We start from the raw sequence: 16,874 nt of genomic DNA, 5'->3' as shown, positions 1-16,874 counted from the left end.
GCTCTTTGTTTACTGTTAAAGTTATGATCAAAACCAGCCTAAAGAAACTTTGGGTTAACTGGAGGATTCACCTTCTGCAGGTCTGAGGCTATAAGAGTCAAAAATCTGAGCGTCCCTCCTCCTGTCTCTCTGCACCTACTTTGCTTTTGAATATTTAACATCGTGTGTTCCAGCAGTCCGACTTGCTCTCAGACGAAAAGCTGCTTTGTTCTTTTTGTTTTTTCTTTTTTTGCCGCCGACCGCCTGATGCTTTTAGGATTTGCACCGATCCCCGACCCCTCGCAAAGAATTATGAAACGGCGCTATTTTTGGCAGGTACATTTAACTGAATGGAGGCAATGTGGCATTTTAATAATTAATAAGCAAACAACCGTCTGTGTCCCTGCAGGTTGAGGCTCGAAGCGATGCAGTCTCTGTTCGGCGGAGGCGAGCTGGGGCTGCTGGGAGGAGGCGGCGGCGACGGCAGCGGCCTGAAGGAGGATGGCTGCGGCAGCGTGGTGTGGCGGTCCTCGCCGCTGCCCCCCGACGACGTCTACTCGGCCTCCCACTTTGCCCTCATCACCGCCTATCAGGACATCAAGACGAGGCTGGCCTGCCTGGAGCGCGAGAACACCAGCATCAAGAGGAAACTCAAGATCTATGAGATCAAGGTGAAGGGTGTTTTCACTTCAAAGCCGCGTCACACAGTCCGATATTAGAGGGCTTTTGGAAAAACTCATCATCGCGGTTGTTTTCGACCTTGTTGGACTCACACAGGAGGACTCTTGCACTGACAAGGATGAGGAGGCTAGTTTGTCTTTTCTTCATGATTTATTATGAGTCTTTGAAAAGGAGAGGGAGCCGTCCACTCTCTCTTAGTGTTTTCCATTTTTTATTGAAGCACTGAGATTGTACACAAAGATGAAAGCAGAGAAAGCTTTGGTGGGCTTTGATCCAGGACTAGCAGGAAAACAGCCACGAATCCAAAAGGAGGGAATCATTCTGCTCTGTATAGTATGAGGCAGAGAGCTATATTTTAACTCATAGACAAATAAAGGTTATAAATGCAAGGAGACCTGAGGTGAAAAGCTCATCTTAGCTAATGCAGCTACTGTATAAACAACCACGAAACCCATTTACACAGAGTACTAAGATGTGCGTGTAAAGTATCTGGCTTTTAGCAGAGCAAGAGTTTACATAATGTTGATTTTTTTATGTGAGAACTAGTCAATTATCAGTTTTGCAGGCTTGTTTGAGAAAGCTGACAGGAACAAAATAAATGAATCCATCACTAAATAATGGGACAAATCTTTCTCTAAAATCTCCAAAAACTACTTAAAAAATGCATTAATTTCTGATATCCTCAAGAAATAAAAATAAATAGCATGTTTTATTTGACCAAGAGTAGAAATAAATGACAAAAAAAGCAGCAAATACTTATTCTCGGGGGAGTTGGAGTCTGAGAATTCTTAGGATTTTGGCCACAGAAATGACTAAAATCATTAATTGGTTATCTGAATAATTAACCAACAGTCAACCAACCATTGAAGCTGCTGTCGCCAAAAATCTGAGATACTTGAACTTTTCGAGAACCAATGTGCATGTACTTTCCTTGAGATAAGAGTTCTTCTAGGACATTGGCTTTTGGATGGACGGAAAACAACAGAAAACTTTAACTGTAGACGGCAAAGATAGACGTAGACCACCATGACGTTACCAATTGGTTTGTGGACTCCATTTTCAGACCTTGACTTTGGAGGTTTGTCTGTTTCATCTTTGAGCCAAAGGACACAATGGACGCCCATAAGATAGACGATGTTGTAACAGACATCCAGACAGTGACGATATCCTTTCAGAGCTTTCATAAGAGGTTTCCATAAGGTATTCTGAAGAACTGCATTAGTAATTCTAAATCATTCTTCGATTTCTGCTTGTTTGCTACGGTTCTTGACTTCTCCCAAAAATAGCTAACCTGTATTATAGGAATGGACATGCTTTTTATTGGCGTCATCGCGTCCGTCCGTCCGTCCGTCCGTCCGTCCGCATTTCGTTTCCGGAGCATATCTCAGGAACTACTTGAGGGATTTCTTTCATATTGCACCCAGGCCATCCCTATGTAGTATAGATGTGCCTTTTGGGGTGTATGACCTTGACCTGATTATTTTTATTGTAGGGACGATGTATCATTTTGTAGGTGTATCGTCCAGTACAGATTATTATTTCTTGCACTTCGAGGCACTATATATACGGCGGGGGATGTTTTAAGCAAAGCGTGTTTATTTAAATAAGTTGTGCTGTAGCGAAAATTTAACTTGCATAATTTATCATCTGTGACACTTCTTGTATTGCATTTGTGTCCAATAATAGCTGACATTCCGAAATACCTGCAACTTGGCCAAATGAACAAAATTCCCCCGAGTTTTATCCATTTTTCTCTCATAGAAGCCCAAAGTTTTGAATCTTTTTTCTTCATCAAGATTTCCTAGCAGCTGGCAAACAACTAGATCCATTTTAGGCTTCTTCTACAGTGTTTGAGCCATTAGCGCCCCCTTCTGATGACACACCACAAACTCGTTTATTTGCAAATTTGCATTTTCTTCCAATATTTCAAATGTCTGCTTTAAACTCACTTGACAGCTGAATGGAAACTGGTGCCACGAAGTTGAAGTAAATTCAATCATGTGAGGGTAAATCCTAATCAAATTCAGTACACACTGCATACAATTAGCAAATACTACCCCGAAAACAAACCAACAGTCTGCTGATGCTGACAAGATTGGTTTGCATAATTGCATCAATGTACGTTATGATAATTGGTGAAATCGATTGGGAATCAGCAGGGACATAGTCATGTCAAAGGGCTGCACTCAGTTCAAAAGGGCTCATCTAGTGGGTCATGACAGCTCAAGAACTAAAAAAAGTCTGAATTTTCATGGACAATAAGAAGTGCAAGTCTTTTCCCACCGAGCATCGTCTCATATAGGACAGAATATCAGCTGAGCTCTTTGGCTTAAAGTCAGTGACGCTGTAAATATCCATGAATAGCCACAGAACTGTAAGTCTGATGGTGCAAATCTGTGGACAAAGAAGCAGGTGAAGCAGAAATCCAAGGACTTGCACGCAGATTTAATGGCAGGAGGTGGGGAAATGAGCGAAAAGAAAATACGTGGGAGGACGAAAAATGAGGACAAAATACGTAAAAGGAAAAAGGAGGAGAAATGTGGGAGTAAAATGGGATAAGGCAGACATAAACTGTTGAAATTAGGAACAAAGAGGAATTACAAAGCAGAAATAAATCCACTCCTGGTTATTCTTGTGATCATCATTAGTCCGTGGTGTTCTGCTTGTTCTTGGAAATACTTAACGATGGAGCTGGAACTTCCTCTCAGCTTCTAGTTTCCTTCAGGTACACGAGGAATTCAGTGTTTACGATCCTGGAAAGAGCGGTGTGATCAGCTCAGCACTTGTTTTTTTAGTATGAGCGTCAAGCGAAGGAAATGCTGCAAACGACAAAAAGAGGCTGCTGCGCTTTAAATGCTCAAGAAGACGATCCTAAAAAGCTGCATTGTGGACACCGTTGGAAGAGAAACCCACAATCGTGTCGAGCTTCGATTCTCGACGACGTCAAACCCGGATGATTAATGTCAAGGTTCAATGCATTTTGCTGGGTTTAGACTGAGTTTTTGAGATTTTTTTTTTGAGAGATGAGACTCTACTAATTGCTGTAAATGCAGTTTGACGTGTGAGCAGAGGACAGACAGGAATCCTGCATCCTTTTAGCGAGCAGCTGTTTTTGAAGGCTTCAGGCGGACACATGGCTCCCGATGAGACAGGTGTTGACTTTGGGGGAGCAGATGCAGATGTTGGCTGTTGGAATTATTGTCCCACCTGTGCCCATGTAAATACAGCATGAGGCTTTTTGCGAGATTGGATAAACACTGGAGGAAACAGAATCTAAATATTGACTCCTGGTATTATTTAACCCACTAATTTCTCGGTGTTTTCCAATATTATCATATTTTCACTCATTTCTAGTGCAGTATAAAGTCATGTCTGTGGAAACAGCACAAACATGGTGAGAAGTAGAGAGAACTCAGAAATATATTTGTGCACAATATCAAAGTTATAAAAGCATAAAAAAAATTTTAAAGCAAAAACAAAAGTTGAATTTCTTTGATTACTTATTTCACAAATTTAAACACCTGGAATTAACATTTAGAACTTTTTTCAAAGTGACTGCAGGTGTTTAATACCAGAAATCTTTACATACTATAGACATTTGACTACTATTTAAATCCTATATGTGAACACTGCCTGCAGTTCAATAAAAAAGTATCTGAATTTTTATCACGTGACTGTTGGTTACAGCTAGGTCAGTCATGGTTTTAGAGTTGTGGCGAGGATCACGGAATTTTTTGTTTTTGTCAGAATTCTGTTAAAGCAAATGAATATTTTTTGGCGATTTTTTTATAATGAGACAGGTAGAATTAAATGTTTTTAATGAAATATCACTATTTGAAGCTTAGATTCGGCTAATGTGCTAGTTAAAGGGCCATCCGAAAGCTCAAAATCCAACAATTCTTGCTGTTTTTACAGTTTCCAGCTCTGATAAATGACAATTTTCATAATTTTTTGAAGATGACATGCCTTTCAAACCCACGTGCGGGTTTCTTTGGTTCAGAGAGTTAAAACCTGACTCCATCTATCACCCAATTACAAAACTCTGGGCTATTATTCTTATTTTAAACCTCTTTAGGTGTGATAAGTGCAGCTACAGGCTCTGTGGATGCACGACTCCTTCGTGCAGCTGTTGTAATGATGCACATTGAAGTGGTTCCTGCTGTTCTGACTGAAAGCAGGTTGTTCTCTAGCAGTGTGAGAACTCTGGGGCCCCTGGGGGCGTCGACCATGTAGCGAACATTTACTGTTAAACTGAGCAGTCAGAGGTGTTCTGCTAAATGGAAAAGGGTTGTTTTCCCCTCAAATAGAGGTTGCATCAGCAGAGCAGTGGCCTCACATACGAAACGAAAAGCCCTCAGCGCTTATGGTGGGCACTCTAAATGTAAATGTGTTCATTTAGCAACATGCAGCTATATATTTAGTTATATAACCTGTATGTTTCTGTTGCAGCCTTATGTTAACAGCAAGAGTTGGAACTGCGACCAGACAAAGTGCTTACTTCATATGTAAAACAACAGTAAGTGTGATACAGAGCGTTAACTCACAGTCCACAGTTGTGATTGCATAATCAGTCATAGCAGCATAATGTGGCTGCACATAACGCAGTTATTTCTGCATATTTTAAATGTTTTCCTGTAATGCTGTTACGCCTCTGCTTCCCTTTATTATCATATACAATATGTTTTCCCCTGTGAGTGATGAGCGGCGGTGAGGCAATAGGATGGAAATACGTTACCTCCTGTGTCGTTAAGCTCGCAAATTCGATATTTTTCTCATTGTCAACAAATCCGATAAAGAAGAAAGAAAAAATCAACAGTGGCTTAAACCTACTAACAAGTATTGTGCGTCTATCCAGAGCCTGACATGGCTTATTCCTCTGTGCCATAGAGCTCTATTGTTGTCAAAGACTATTACTAACACATCAGTGAGCCACAGTGTTGCACTGGCTGACATGTTCCTTCATCATCATGAACGAACACACACACACACACACACACACACACACACACACACACACACACACACACACACACACACACACACACACACACGTTTATTTTGAGTCGGTACACTGTTCCTGCTCATTAATATGCACTACTTACTCCTGCTTGCTAAAAAAGTACAGTGAACAGCTGTTTTAGAGAGCTGCTTAGCTGTAGAGTATTTTTAAAAACTCTACACCAATCAGCCACAACATTAAAACCACCTTCCTGTTATTGTGTAGCTGCCAAAACAGCTCTGGATCATCAGGTCATAGACACAGGACCTCTGTTGGTGTTGTCACCGAGACTTGGCAGCAGATCCTTTGGGTTGAAGAGTGGAGCCTCAGAGGATCAGAAATGTTCCTCTGCATCCCGGATGTGCTGGATTTGGAGGCCAGGACATCGCCTTAGGCTCTTTAAGGTGTTTCTGAAGCTGCTCACGGGCAGTTTTTGTTTGGCTACAGGTCTTTTTTGGGGAGTGCTGTCACAATGGAGGGAGTATGCTTGATCTGCAGCAATGTTGAAGTGGGGGGTACATGTCAAAGTAAGGACTTTTGTGTTTTGTGTTTTCTGCATCCATAACAAATGTGGACTGAGAACACGGTTCTGCTCATACTACAACTGGTCCGCAGTTCCTCATATCAAACAGAAAGTCACACAAATGTTTACAAGATACAGAAACTACTTACAGATTGGGTTGTAACATGTCACGGTTTATTCCCAAGGTGGGTGGACTTAGCACAAGATTTCTGGAAATTTCAGAACTTTGCATTGACTTTGGGCTCTGTCATTGGAAGCATGTCCAAATTACAGCATCTCCAAAGTCCGATGATACGCCTTCTAATACACCTTTTTCAACAATAATCTCTCAAGGTGTGGCTGATGTGGAATCTTCTTGTACAGTCTTTGATTTGTTCTGAGCAGTATTTGTTCCTTGAGGGTCCGTGGACTGGGGTGGATGATGAAATTTTCATCATGCAGATCTATGCAGAACATTGCGGACGCACGAAAGCATGAATTAGCTTCACCATTCTCATGGATGAAGGGACTCGGAGTTTCTCAGTAGAACTTTCCACCAAATTTTTCACGAGATGATTGAGGGCGGTTTCAATATTGTGATTGATATTTAAAATGGGAATCTCTTCTGTTACCAAATAAGGTAACCATGGACTGTATAGAAAACATGGATGGAGCCACTTTGACATCACCTGTTGGTTTGTGGACTACCATTATGAAGCCTCAAGTTTAAAATACTGTGATCTTTTTTTGAAACCAACTAAAGGACACTACATGCAGTGATACATTAGCGACCTGTCAATTACAAAGTACCAAAGAATCACCCTATTTTCCTCCAAATCAGAGCATAAGTTATAAAGTAAGCATCGGACTGTACTCAAAAAGTCTTGAAACTTGCAATTGAGACCAGAAACCTATTTGAAAAAGGTTTATTGATGTAACAAATTAAATAAGTAGTGGTATCATTTCCTCACAAACTTCTTTACAATTTGACTTCTTTTTGCAACCAGAGTTGTCGCCCCCTGCTGGATGTTAGACAGAATGCAGGTTTAAGGCACATGTTGGCTTCACTTTTCAGACCAAGAGGCTCCGTCTAGCTTTTATGTAAAATCTACGAAGGTACTACAATGACAGAGACTGTAAATTATTTAAATGTCTTTGCTTTTACAATATGTTGAACTCTGTGACAAAATTCTTTACAAGGCCACGCGCAATTCGTGACACATTTTCCAAGACCCAGCAGCTATTTTTCCACACAGAGCAGTCAGAGTAAAAACAACTCAGTTATGTGAGGTGTTCTACTCTTTTGTTTTGTTTTTTCCACTTTCATGCGTGGTGACCTGGAGTTCTTACTGCTTATTTCCATCGGTGCCACCAAAGAAAACAAAATGGAGATCCCGACATTGCCGCTTTAAAAGGTTGACATCTTTTTCCATCCTCATGGCTGGGAAGCAAGAAGACACTGAGAAGGACGAACCCTTTGTTTGGTTCGGTCTTTTCAAGGGTTTGTTGACTTTAAGTAGTATATAGAATATTGCTGACTTTATCCTTTAAAGGTGGAGTCTAAGAGAAAGAAGTCTAAATGATAGTTAGTTCCAGATTTATATGAATGTCCACAAGTACAAGTATTTGCAGGACAACTGGAAATAGTGTTGTGTGGATTTCCTGTTTACAGAGCCAGTGCTTTGTACCAAAAACAATGGACAGCTAGTAGACTGTGAGGAGATATTCACTGAATTCGACCAAATCTGGATTCCAACCACTGACTAACTTTTAGAGAATGGTCCGTTCAGTCATGCTCATGATACAACCCATTTGCAAAAGTCATTCCACTAAATTTATCTAAATGCAATGAGTGCGTCCAACATATTGTAAAATTTCCAGACGCTATTCGAGACGTACTTCGAAAAAAACAGCCAATTTCGAAAGTGATAAATATAAAGTAGCACCCTCTCTTGGCAAATCAGCAGTGTCTGAAATATCGTGACTGGCATAAAAGCAACGAAATGAACATTGTGTAACCCACCCTTGGGACGATGAGTGTAATTTTGAAAAAAGCGTTTTTATCATTCTCCAGAGTTTGGTCAAGAAACACGGACAGATGGACCGACAAACTTCCTGACTGACTGACAAACGCTGAGTCACTGTCCCTCCCCAGATTTCATGGTGTGGGAAGAAATTAGAAATTGTGATTGGAGACTCACAAATTAGCTCAGAAGCAGTGGGAAAAAAAAATCTAGTTCAAGAAGAAGGGGAAAAAAAACAGGAATGTGTTAAAGCACCGTAGTCCTCTGAGTGATATCTGGGGCAAACAGCAGTTGATATAAGATGAATCTTTAATGATCGCTGTGTGAAATCATGAAAAATTGCAGAATACAGCGAGGGGAAAAAAATGGAACATGAGCAAACAAAATATAAATATACATGAAAAACCAAGCACAAAGGTTCACTCTCTGTGTTGTTTTTACTATATTTAGTCCTCTACCTTCTGCCTGCACTGATTCCTGTCATGTCTTGTTGTGTCTGCAGTTTCCGATGATCAGCGAGTTTGGGGAGGACACCAACTCCTACTGCTCCTTCGAGAGCAAGGAGACGGCGCTGCTGCACTCAGAAAATGGAAATCTGCAGCAGAGAGTCAACGTCCTGACCCACGAGGTAAGAGGACAGACGAGGACATGAGGGGAGGCAAATGTATTCATTTCTCTTAAAATAAAAGCCTTATCACGCCCGAGCTTGAATTCCGCAGAAATCCCAGAATTAATTGAATTAAAAGTGATTTAAGGCCAGCCCTGGTGGACGTTCGCCGAGAGACGTCCGGAGCTAATTAAGCGCTAAAGCTGCTGTCTGAGCAGAATCACTGAGACTTGGTGTTTTTAAGAATCCGTCCGAGGAGCGCTGTGACATGGGATTTTCACGCTGGTGTTCTATTTTGAGACGTGCTATAATTGGGTCTAAACCTGGCCGAGATTTCAGCTGAATATGTAAGATGGTAAAGAAAACGCCTTTATTCCTCTTAGATATCACATTTTAAAACTATTAGGTATTGTGTAACACATGCAGTTTGGCCCAAAATGATTCATATCCTTCCCAAATTTAGATTGAATGTCAATTATCATGTGATCTATTGGTCTCTTTTGACAGGAAATGACATAAGCAAGTGACAAAAAGTGGTAAGACGTTGGGTTATAAATGTAAATGTTACTTTTTAGCTATTAATACTCTAGGAAATTGTCAAAAATGTTGCATAAATGCAGCTTCTATGCAATTCCAAATGCTCATAGTAATTTCTCCCATGTTGTACAGCATATTAATTCAGGATATGCACAGAACAACTGATGCAGTATTTAGCACAATTGATTAGTAAGTTACTAAGCTTGGCTGCTCACAGGATGGACAAAGGCTATCTAGAAATTGTGGCACCAACATCGTAGTCCGACGCTGATCTCCAGAAAGATCAAGGAGAACTAAACTTCTGCAGCTGCACAAAGAGGAAAATTCTCTTGTTGGATCAAATTAAAGTGTTTGGACATAAAATAAAGAAGAAGAATTTAACCTCAAGAACTGCATCAAACACAGTCAAACACATTGATTGGAATGTGATGTTTTTGGTCTGTTTTTCCAGCCAGTAATCCAGAAAAACTCGTCTAAGTCAACAGCATCATAAGAAACGAGGAGGCTGAAGGAAAACATCAGACAATCTACAGAAAAACTTGTCCTTGGGCAGTTTTAGACTTTCTAACAAGACAGTGATTGGAAGAAAGAAACAGCCAAACTGCTTAAGAAACCGTGAACAGAAAACATATGATGATGTCTGAATTATTCTAAAATGTGTTCAGGAACTGAAGACCAGAGTGATGGAGAGGAAGATTCAACCACAAAGAGCTGGAGATCTTCAGAAAACAGGAAAAAAAAAACCCAGAGGAGACACGCAGAAAGACTGTTAATTGCAATTAAACGAACTCTACAATTGATTTAATTTATAATTGAATATATTGATTACTGAAAAGGGGTATGAATAATTTTGTATATGACATTCTTTGCAAAAATGCACAAAAACAAAGAACAGAAATTGTAAAATATCAGCATATACAACACAAAGTCACCAAAAAAACAATTTATCTAATGAAAAATCACTATAAAGTCAGATTTGGCATGGGTTTTGATCATTTATGGACATGACTTTCTTTGCTAAAATGTAAGAAAAAACATAATTCATCTTCAGTTTCTGCAACACAACGTCTTACTGTCTTTTGACACTTGTTTGTGTCATTTCCAGCCAGAATAAACCTATTTAACAATTAAAAATTCCCTTTAAATTAAAGTTTGGCATGGGTATGAATAATTTTGGCTTGTAAAAACTGCATGTATGCACGCTACAGAGAATCCTTTTGGATGTCATCGATGTCTGCAAATGTCTGGACTGAGCTCGGCCATAACGTGTTTGGACTCCTCACTCCCTTTTCTTCAAACTCGACTGTTTCTCTGAGCGTGTGAATGAGAGCGGTGGGAAATAGAAATGAGAAACGACCGACACCGGAAGGCCGTGGTAAAACTGGCAGCAGCAACAGCGGCAGCAGCAGCAGACAAAGGAAGGAAATCTGGTTTTATGGGAGCAGCAGAACAGATTAGTGCGGGACAGACGAGGTCACGGGGCTCCGACACCGAGCCTTCGGAGTGATGAAATGTTCCACGGCTCACTGAGCGAGCTCCACCGGGACCGGACCCCGACACACACACAAACCTCAACCTTTTCCTTCTGGTGAAGTGGTGACCTCCAATTATCAAGGAGAAGCAAAGGTGGCACACTGTCGCAATGCATAAAGCCAAAAATGGCAGTGTTGTTCCTCCTGAAATACCGATTAAAGTGCAACTGAACGGCTTCCCAGTCTCACTTTGCTCATGTGAAAACACTGACTGCTCCCTCTGTATTTTAGATTTTTTAATATGTGCCAATCATTCATTTATTTTCAGGTCAACACATGATTAACGAACAAAACGGCAACAATTTCTCCATGAAACTTCCCCAGTTCATTACTTACAATAAGAGAATGAGGTGCAAAGGAGATATTTTACGTTACAAAAGAAAAATTACTCTTTCCCCTTTCTAAGGTCATAATAGCTTTTAGACAGGGAGACGCTGCAGGAGAGTGGATATTCTCTATTCTGACGTGTCTAAGCAGACTAGTTGTCTCCACATTGGTCTGTAATCTAAATCTGACCTTCTCACAACTACAATATCTATGAAAGATCAGAGAGAATCCTCAGAACTAATGCTGACGTTGCTTACATATACTGCTGCTCTATTGGTGTCACTTCTCCTGACGTCTGTAAACCTTAGGCTACGTTCAGACTGCAGGCTCAAGTGACCCAAATCCGATTTTTTTGCCCCTATGCGACCTGTATCTCATCTTTTCATGACAGTCTGAAAGACACAGATCCAATTTTTTTCAAATGCGACCCAGGCCACTTGGATATGTGGTCCTAATTCCGATGCGTATCGGATCTTTTGCCATGCGACTTCAGTCTGAACGGCCAGGTCGCATTTATCCGACCTATACGTCATTGGTACACGACAAACGTCACTATTCTGCATTCAAGCAAAACACGTCTTCGGGCTGCCAAAGACATGTGTCTTGCTGTGAGTGTTAAAAAGAGGCGTTCACATATGTAGGTAAAGCTCGCGTTGTCATTTGAAAATTCTGAATGAAGTCTGCATCTGTGAAGCCTCTCACATCACTATCCCACCACTCCTGGCTGTGACTCCACACCCACACAGTTCTCTGGACAGACATTGCTGCCACTGCCCCACAAAACGCCAGTTCCAAAATCCTGGCTCTCTTCCTTCTTGACCTTCTTAAAACGAGTAAGTTATAAATATGCTGGCTCCGGCTGGACAACAACTTTAAAATGGCCAGACATGCTCTACTGTTAGCATCCATATTTACGTCCGTAAACACTGAACACGCTCTCTGCGTGTCATTGTTGTGTCCTCTTCTGTGCATGCGGGACACTTTTGGGGCATGTGAGGTTCACACAGGAGATCACATACAAGTCACATTGAATTGGAAATGTGAACGAACTCGCAAAAAAAATGGGATTTCACACAGTATTGAAATCAAACACTATTATTATTATTATTATTGAAGATTCTGCTTTTTAAAGGCATGTTGGCTTCAAAGCAAGTGTCATCCACTCATTCTGTTTATTAGTTAAATGTTTTTTTAATACAGTCAGAACTGACAAAATTACTTAAAATAACTAAAATATCCAGTTGTTACTCCGTGTTTCTCATGCATGTATTTCCATGTGAATTTTTGAAGCATTGTTTCAGAAAAAAATTAGTGATTTTTGATTTTTTTTATTTTTGATTTTTTTAATTCATTTGAGATATGTAAGTGAGCAGCTGGTTCTGCTTCTTTTGTTTTTCTTTGCCTTAGAAAAATACGACACATTTCCAACACCTGCTAACATGAAAGGTTTTGACAAACGGGTTTTGTTCCCGGCTTCTTCTTCTTCTCTATTTATTACAACCATGTGCAACGTGAGCAATACCGCCACCTTCTGGCAACACTACAGTCGAGTTTATTCGCTTATGGAGGGAAGAAAAGATCTCATGAAGGCCAGGTCGCTGTCGGGGATCTTCTAGCTGCAAGGCGAAAGTGCTAACCACCAAACCACTGTCCTATATTAATCTAACCTACTGAAAATAAATGGATGAAGAAGTTTCTCCGTGTCTCCTCTAGATAGGAAACCCTTGATTCTAGCAACCAGCACTGTAAACACCTGGTAACCATTTTATTACCTCCTGATGCATGCAACAAAGATTACACTGCAAATCTCGCGATGTGTAACAAAGTGTTTCTTACACAACAAGCCGGTCCCACCTACAGCATCCAAGTGAAAATGTAAAAGGTGATAATGAGAATTCGCTTAAGATTTCTTTTTTTTTTTTTTTGGTAAATTTTGGAAACCTCGCCTCGTCTCCAGCAATCGTGCGGTCCTCCGTCACGATGCTGCTGACGAGCCGTCCACGCCTCGCTGCCAGCTTTCTGCAGGCATATGTTACCATAGACACACTGAACAGGCTCCAGTGCTCCTGCTCTCAGCACTGATACACCTCTTTGTCCTCGCCGGCTCTGTTTATCTCGCCGCCGCTGCTCCCACTCTCATTCTCCGTGTTGCCTAAAGTGACCATATTCTTCAATAAAAAGCATCGCTTCTGTGTCCTCGCCTGCTTTGAAAGTCTCTTCATTCCACTCGATTTGCTGCGTGCCCTCGGATCTGTCACACAGAACGCCATTATGACATCCAGCCCTTCATTACTCCACGCCGAGAGAACACAGGATCAGCAAGACTTCGAGAAACTCTCCTTTTTCTCTCAGCATTATTGTTGGAATCATGATTTATCCATTGGTGGGGATGTGGGGGGAGGCTTCGTACATGCTGAGCTATCGGGATCTCGGTGTCCTAAATTTGCGTGGTTACACAACAGTTCCTTAAGAGACACATCTGATGACTCTCGCAGTGGAAGGTTTTTTTTTACTATTTCTTTGTGGGAAAGTTTGAAAAGTGACAAAGAAGGGAAAAAAAAAGTGAATGTGTCAGAATGTTTTTTTTCAGCTTCTTCTTTTCTCTGTGTTCTTGCTTCAGCTCCAGAAGAGGAAGGAGAGAGAGGAGCAGCTGGAGGACGTGATCCAGGCCTACGAGAAGATCCACATGGAGAAGAGCAACCTCCAGAGAGACCTCGACAAGATGGTCAGAGCCGTTACTCAGTTCACCGCACCGCGCTCTCATTAGTATACGGCAGCTTTACGCATGAGCCATATGGTTCATTGAATAAAGCCCTGCAGTTCCACAATCTGCTAATGGAGACCAAGTAGAAAAAGCTCAACTCTGCACAGCTGCTATTGTGAAAATGAAAGGCACTCAAATGTTCAACCCTCATACACCCATGAGGACATTTCTGACATTTTTATATCCTTACATAAAACTTGAAAATACAACTGTAAATACCATTTACATATGCACCCGTGCTTTACCCACCAAGTACTAATGTATCCATTTGTAAAAACCAACTATCAGCAAAAATACTGCACTCAACCCAGGAAATAGACACAGAAACATGTTTATATGATTGTAAAGAGCTGGTGACTCGAGGATTATTAATATTGATGATTCTGAACAGTACTTCCTGTTTCTACTAGCTCACTTCCTTTTTAGTGCTGCTACCACCTGGTGGTAGAAAAGAACATCCAAAGGAAAACAATAAAACAATCTGATTTCAATACAGGCTGAAAAATTAAGCTTAGCCTGATTGCGGAAAAACAAATATATGAAATACCAGTGCAGTTCTTTGAATGGCCAGTAGTGGCTGACTCCTATCGTGAGTCAATCCCTATTGACCTCCATGTTAAAATATCCAACTCTACAGCAGAAAAAAAAACAGGTTGACAGCCTGGTATAAAAACAGCTTTGGTGTTTATAGCTAATTTCCCCATTTATGACAACTGTTTGAGTGGTTAATCTTTATTTAACTCATTTAGTTGAATTATATTAAGGCTTAAAGTTATACATAATTAAGGGTGGAGCCACTTTGAGTACACCTAAACTCCACTCACACTTCTTTACTCATTTTTGGATTCACCAGAAGTTTGGAGGAGCAAGGCATTGAAACCGGTTAAGCTTCATTTTGATCGCAGCTACACATCTGAGAAGTCTTGTTACTGAATCTTGGACAGCTATCATGTTGACAAAATATGTCCACTGACTGAAATATTACAATAAATAACTGAAAAAAAATGTTCCAATATGGCTTTATGGTAGTTCCTGCTACAGTAAGATCACATTTTTGCCAAAAAAATAAATAAATAAATTTTAACAGGATGGACAAAAAATGAAAGCAATACCAGCTAAACTGCTGTAGCCCCTAAGGATCCATCCATGACCTCACTTTATGTCACAAAAGTCTAAATAGTGAATATTTCGTCTGTATAGTGAAGGTAACTCACCCTGTCTCTGTTTATTGATTGTAAATGAAGTCGACAGTGATGTCTGAGGCTGCAGATTAGTTCTAAAGTTTGTCTTTCTGTCAGACTGATGAGCACAAATAAAATGCATCGGATCGCTTTAGCTGTGCGTTTGAGACGGCGCTGCTCACTTTGAAGTAATTGCCTTCTGAGGAAACCCTTTTTCATTAACTCTCATACTGAGTGAATCGTCCTTCAGATGGAAAAAAAGGTCATTTTAAAGTGATTCAGTGAAAATTCTACTCACACAAAACTTTAGTGTTTATTTTACTTGCAAGTGAAACCCTTTTTGAGAGCACTTTCTAATTAATTTCTCCAAAATTCTATCTTTTTTTAAACGCTTAGAACAACTTTATTTTCTCCATCGCCTTGTTGGTGGATTTAAGACTGTGAAAACTTCCAAACGAAGGTCGCTGCAGAGCATTCAGAGGCTTCCAGCTGGACACATCGACCGGCTGCTGCTCCCCAGGTGCCCTCTGTGACAATAAACGTCTCATATGAGAGTGAAGTCCATCAGGGAGAGCAGCCTCAGCGCTTTAAAGTGGTCCGAGTGATTAAGAGATGAAGTGCGCCAAAGATGCTGGAGCCGCCCCCTGCCAAGGACCGGCGCCGTCAATGTCACCTGGAGCTGCCGCTGCCGCCATCATTAATGCGGCTCCATCTACCTTCTGGGCCTCGTTGACCTCTAACCTCTCGGCCTTTTACTCACTCACTCATCTGCATAATATACAGCGAAAGTTTAAAGGCACTGAAGGTAAAGTGAAGATGCTTTTAAAATAGACCTGTGAATGGTTTTTTTGGATCAATTATGATAATTTTGCACTAAAGCCTTTGAAGGAAGGTTGTTCCAAGCAGCACTGCAATATGAGCTTCGCTGTTTTATACTTGGCTTTCTAATAATATACGGTTTTTATACAAGTTGTCACTTTAGTCAACATTAACTGTACACTGTAAAACAAATCCTGGAAGAAAAACTGAAATCTGGCAGCAAGGACAAAAAAAATACAATTGGCAAAATCTGTTTAAAAGAAAAAAGCTGAAAAGTATCAATAATATATGTAAATAATTATCCATTTTTTTGAAATTTTTTAACAGTAAAATAGTGGAATTTTATGAATTTTTATTTGCAAAAACAGAGTTTTGATGTGGACATTATGTACAGTTTTGAACACTTTTTGTTTGTTTTTTTTACCAGTCACCATGTAAATTAATGCTCCTTTTTAGCATATTTACTGCATATTATGTGTAATTTAACAAAACCTTAATATACAGGTTTTAAAAATGACCCAAAACATCAGTCCAAGCTCTGCCAGAACTACACCAGGAAAAAAGAACCAGATGCCTGAAAACATGGAGGGGCAGCACAGCCTCCAGACTTAAACCCGTGGAGCTGGTTTGGACTGAACCGGACAGAAGAGTGAAAGCAAAGCAACCTACAAGAATCACACATTTATGAGAACATCTGCTACAGAGTTGGGAAGAACTTTCTGAAGAATATTTGATTTCCACCATGGAAAGAATGCCATGAGTGTGTTCAGCTGTTATAACTGCCAAAGGTGGTACTTTGATGAGTCAGAAGTTTAGAACACATTCTGGCATCTAAATAGATTTTTTTAAACTTTTTTTGTTTGAATACAATGAGACATTAACATGCATAATTTATAATAAACAACTGGAAAAATTGGGGCGT

At 40.4% G+C, this 16,874-nt stretch overlaps 1 protein-coding gene across 1 annotated transcript in view; it reads left to right on the top strand.

Moving 5' to 3' along the window:
- Nucleotides 1–16,874, top strand: part of tbkbp1 (TBK1 binding protein 1) — a 115,301-nt gene that overhangs the window by 62,229 nt on the left and 36,198 nt on the right. Inside the window, exons 2-4 of the mRNA XM_022194570.2 lie at nucleotides 389–650; nucleotides 8,688–8,813; nucleotides 13,809–13,913. Coding sequence (XP_022050262.2) covers nucleotides 405–650; nucleotides 8,688–8,813; nucleotides 13,809–13,913 — 477 coding nt within the window. The 5' untranslated portion in view covers nucleotides 389–404. The remainder of the gene's footprint in view (nucleotides 1–388; nucleotides 651–8,687; nucleotides 8,814–13,808; nucleotides 13,914–16,874) is intronic.

The sequence above is a fragment of the Acanthochromis polyacanthus genome, chromosome 19, assembly GCF_021347895.1.
Source record: "Acanthochromis polyacanthus isolate Apoly-LR-REF ecotype Palm Island chromosome 19, KAUST_Apoly_ChrSc, whole genome shotgun sequence".
Taxonomy (NCBI): Eukaryota; Metazoa; Chordata; class Actinopteri; family Pomacentridae; genus Acanthochromis; species Acanthochromis polyacanthus.
This window is presented reverse-complemented; position numbering and strand designations above follow the sequence as displayed.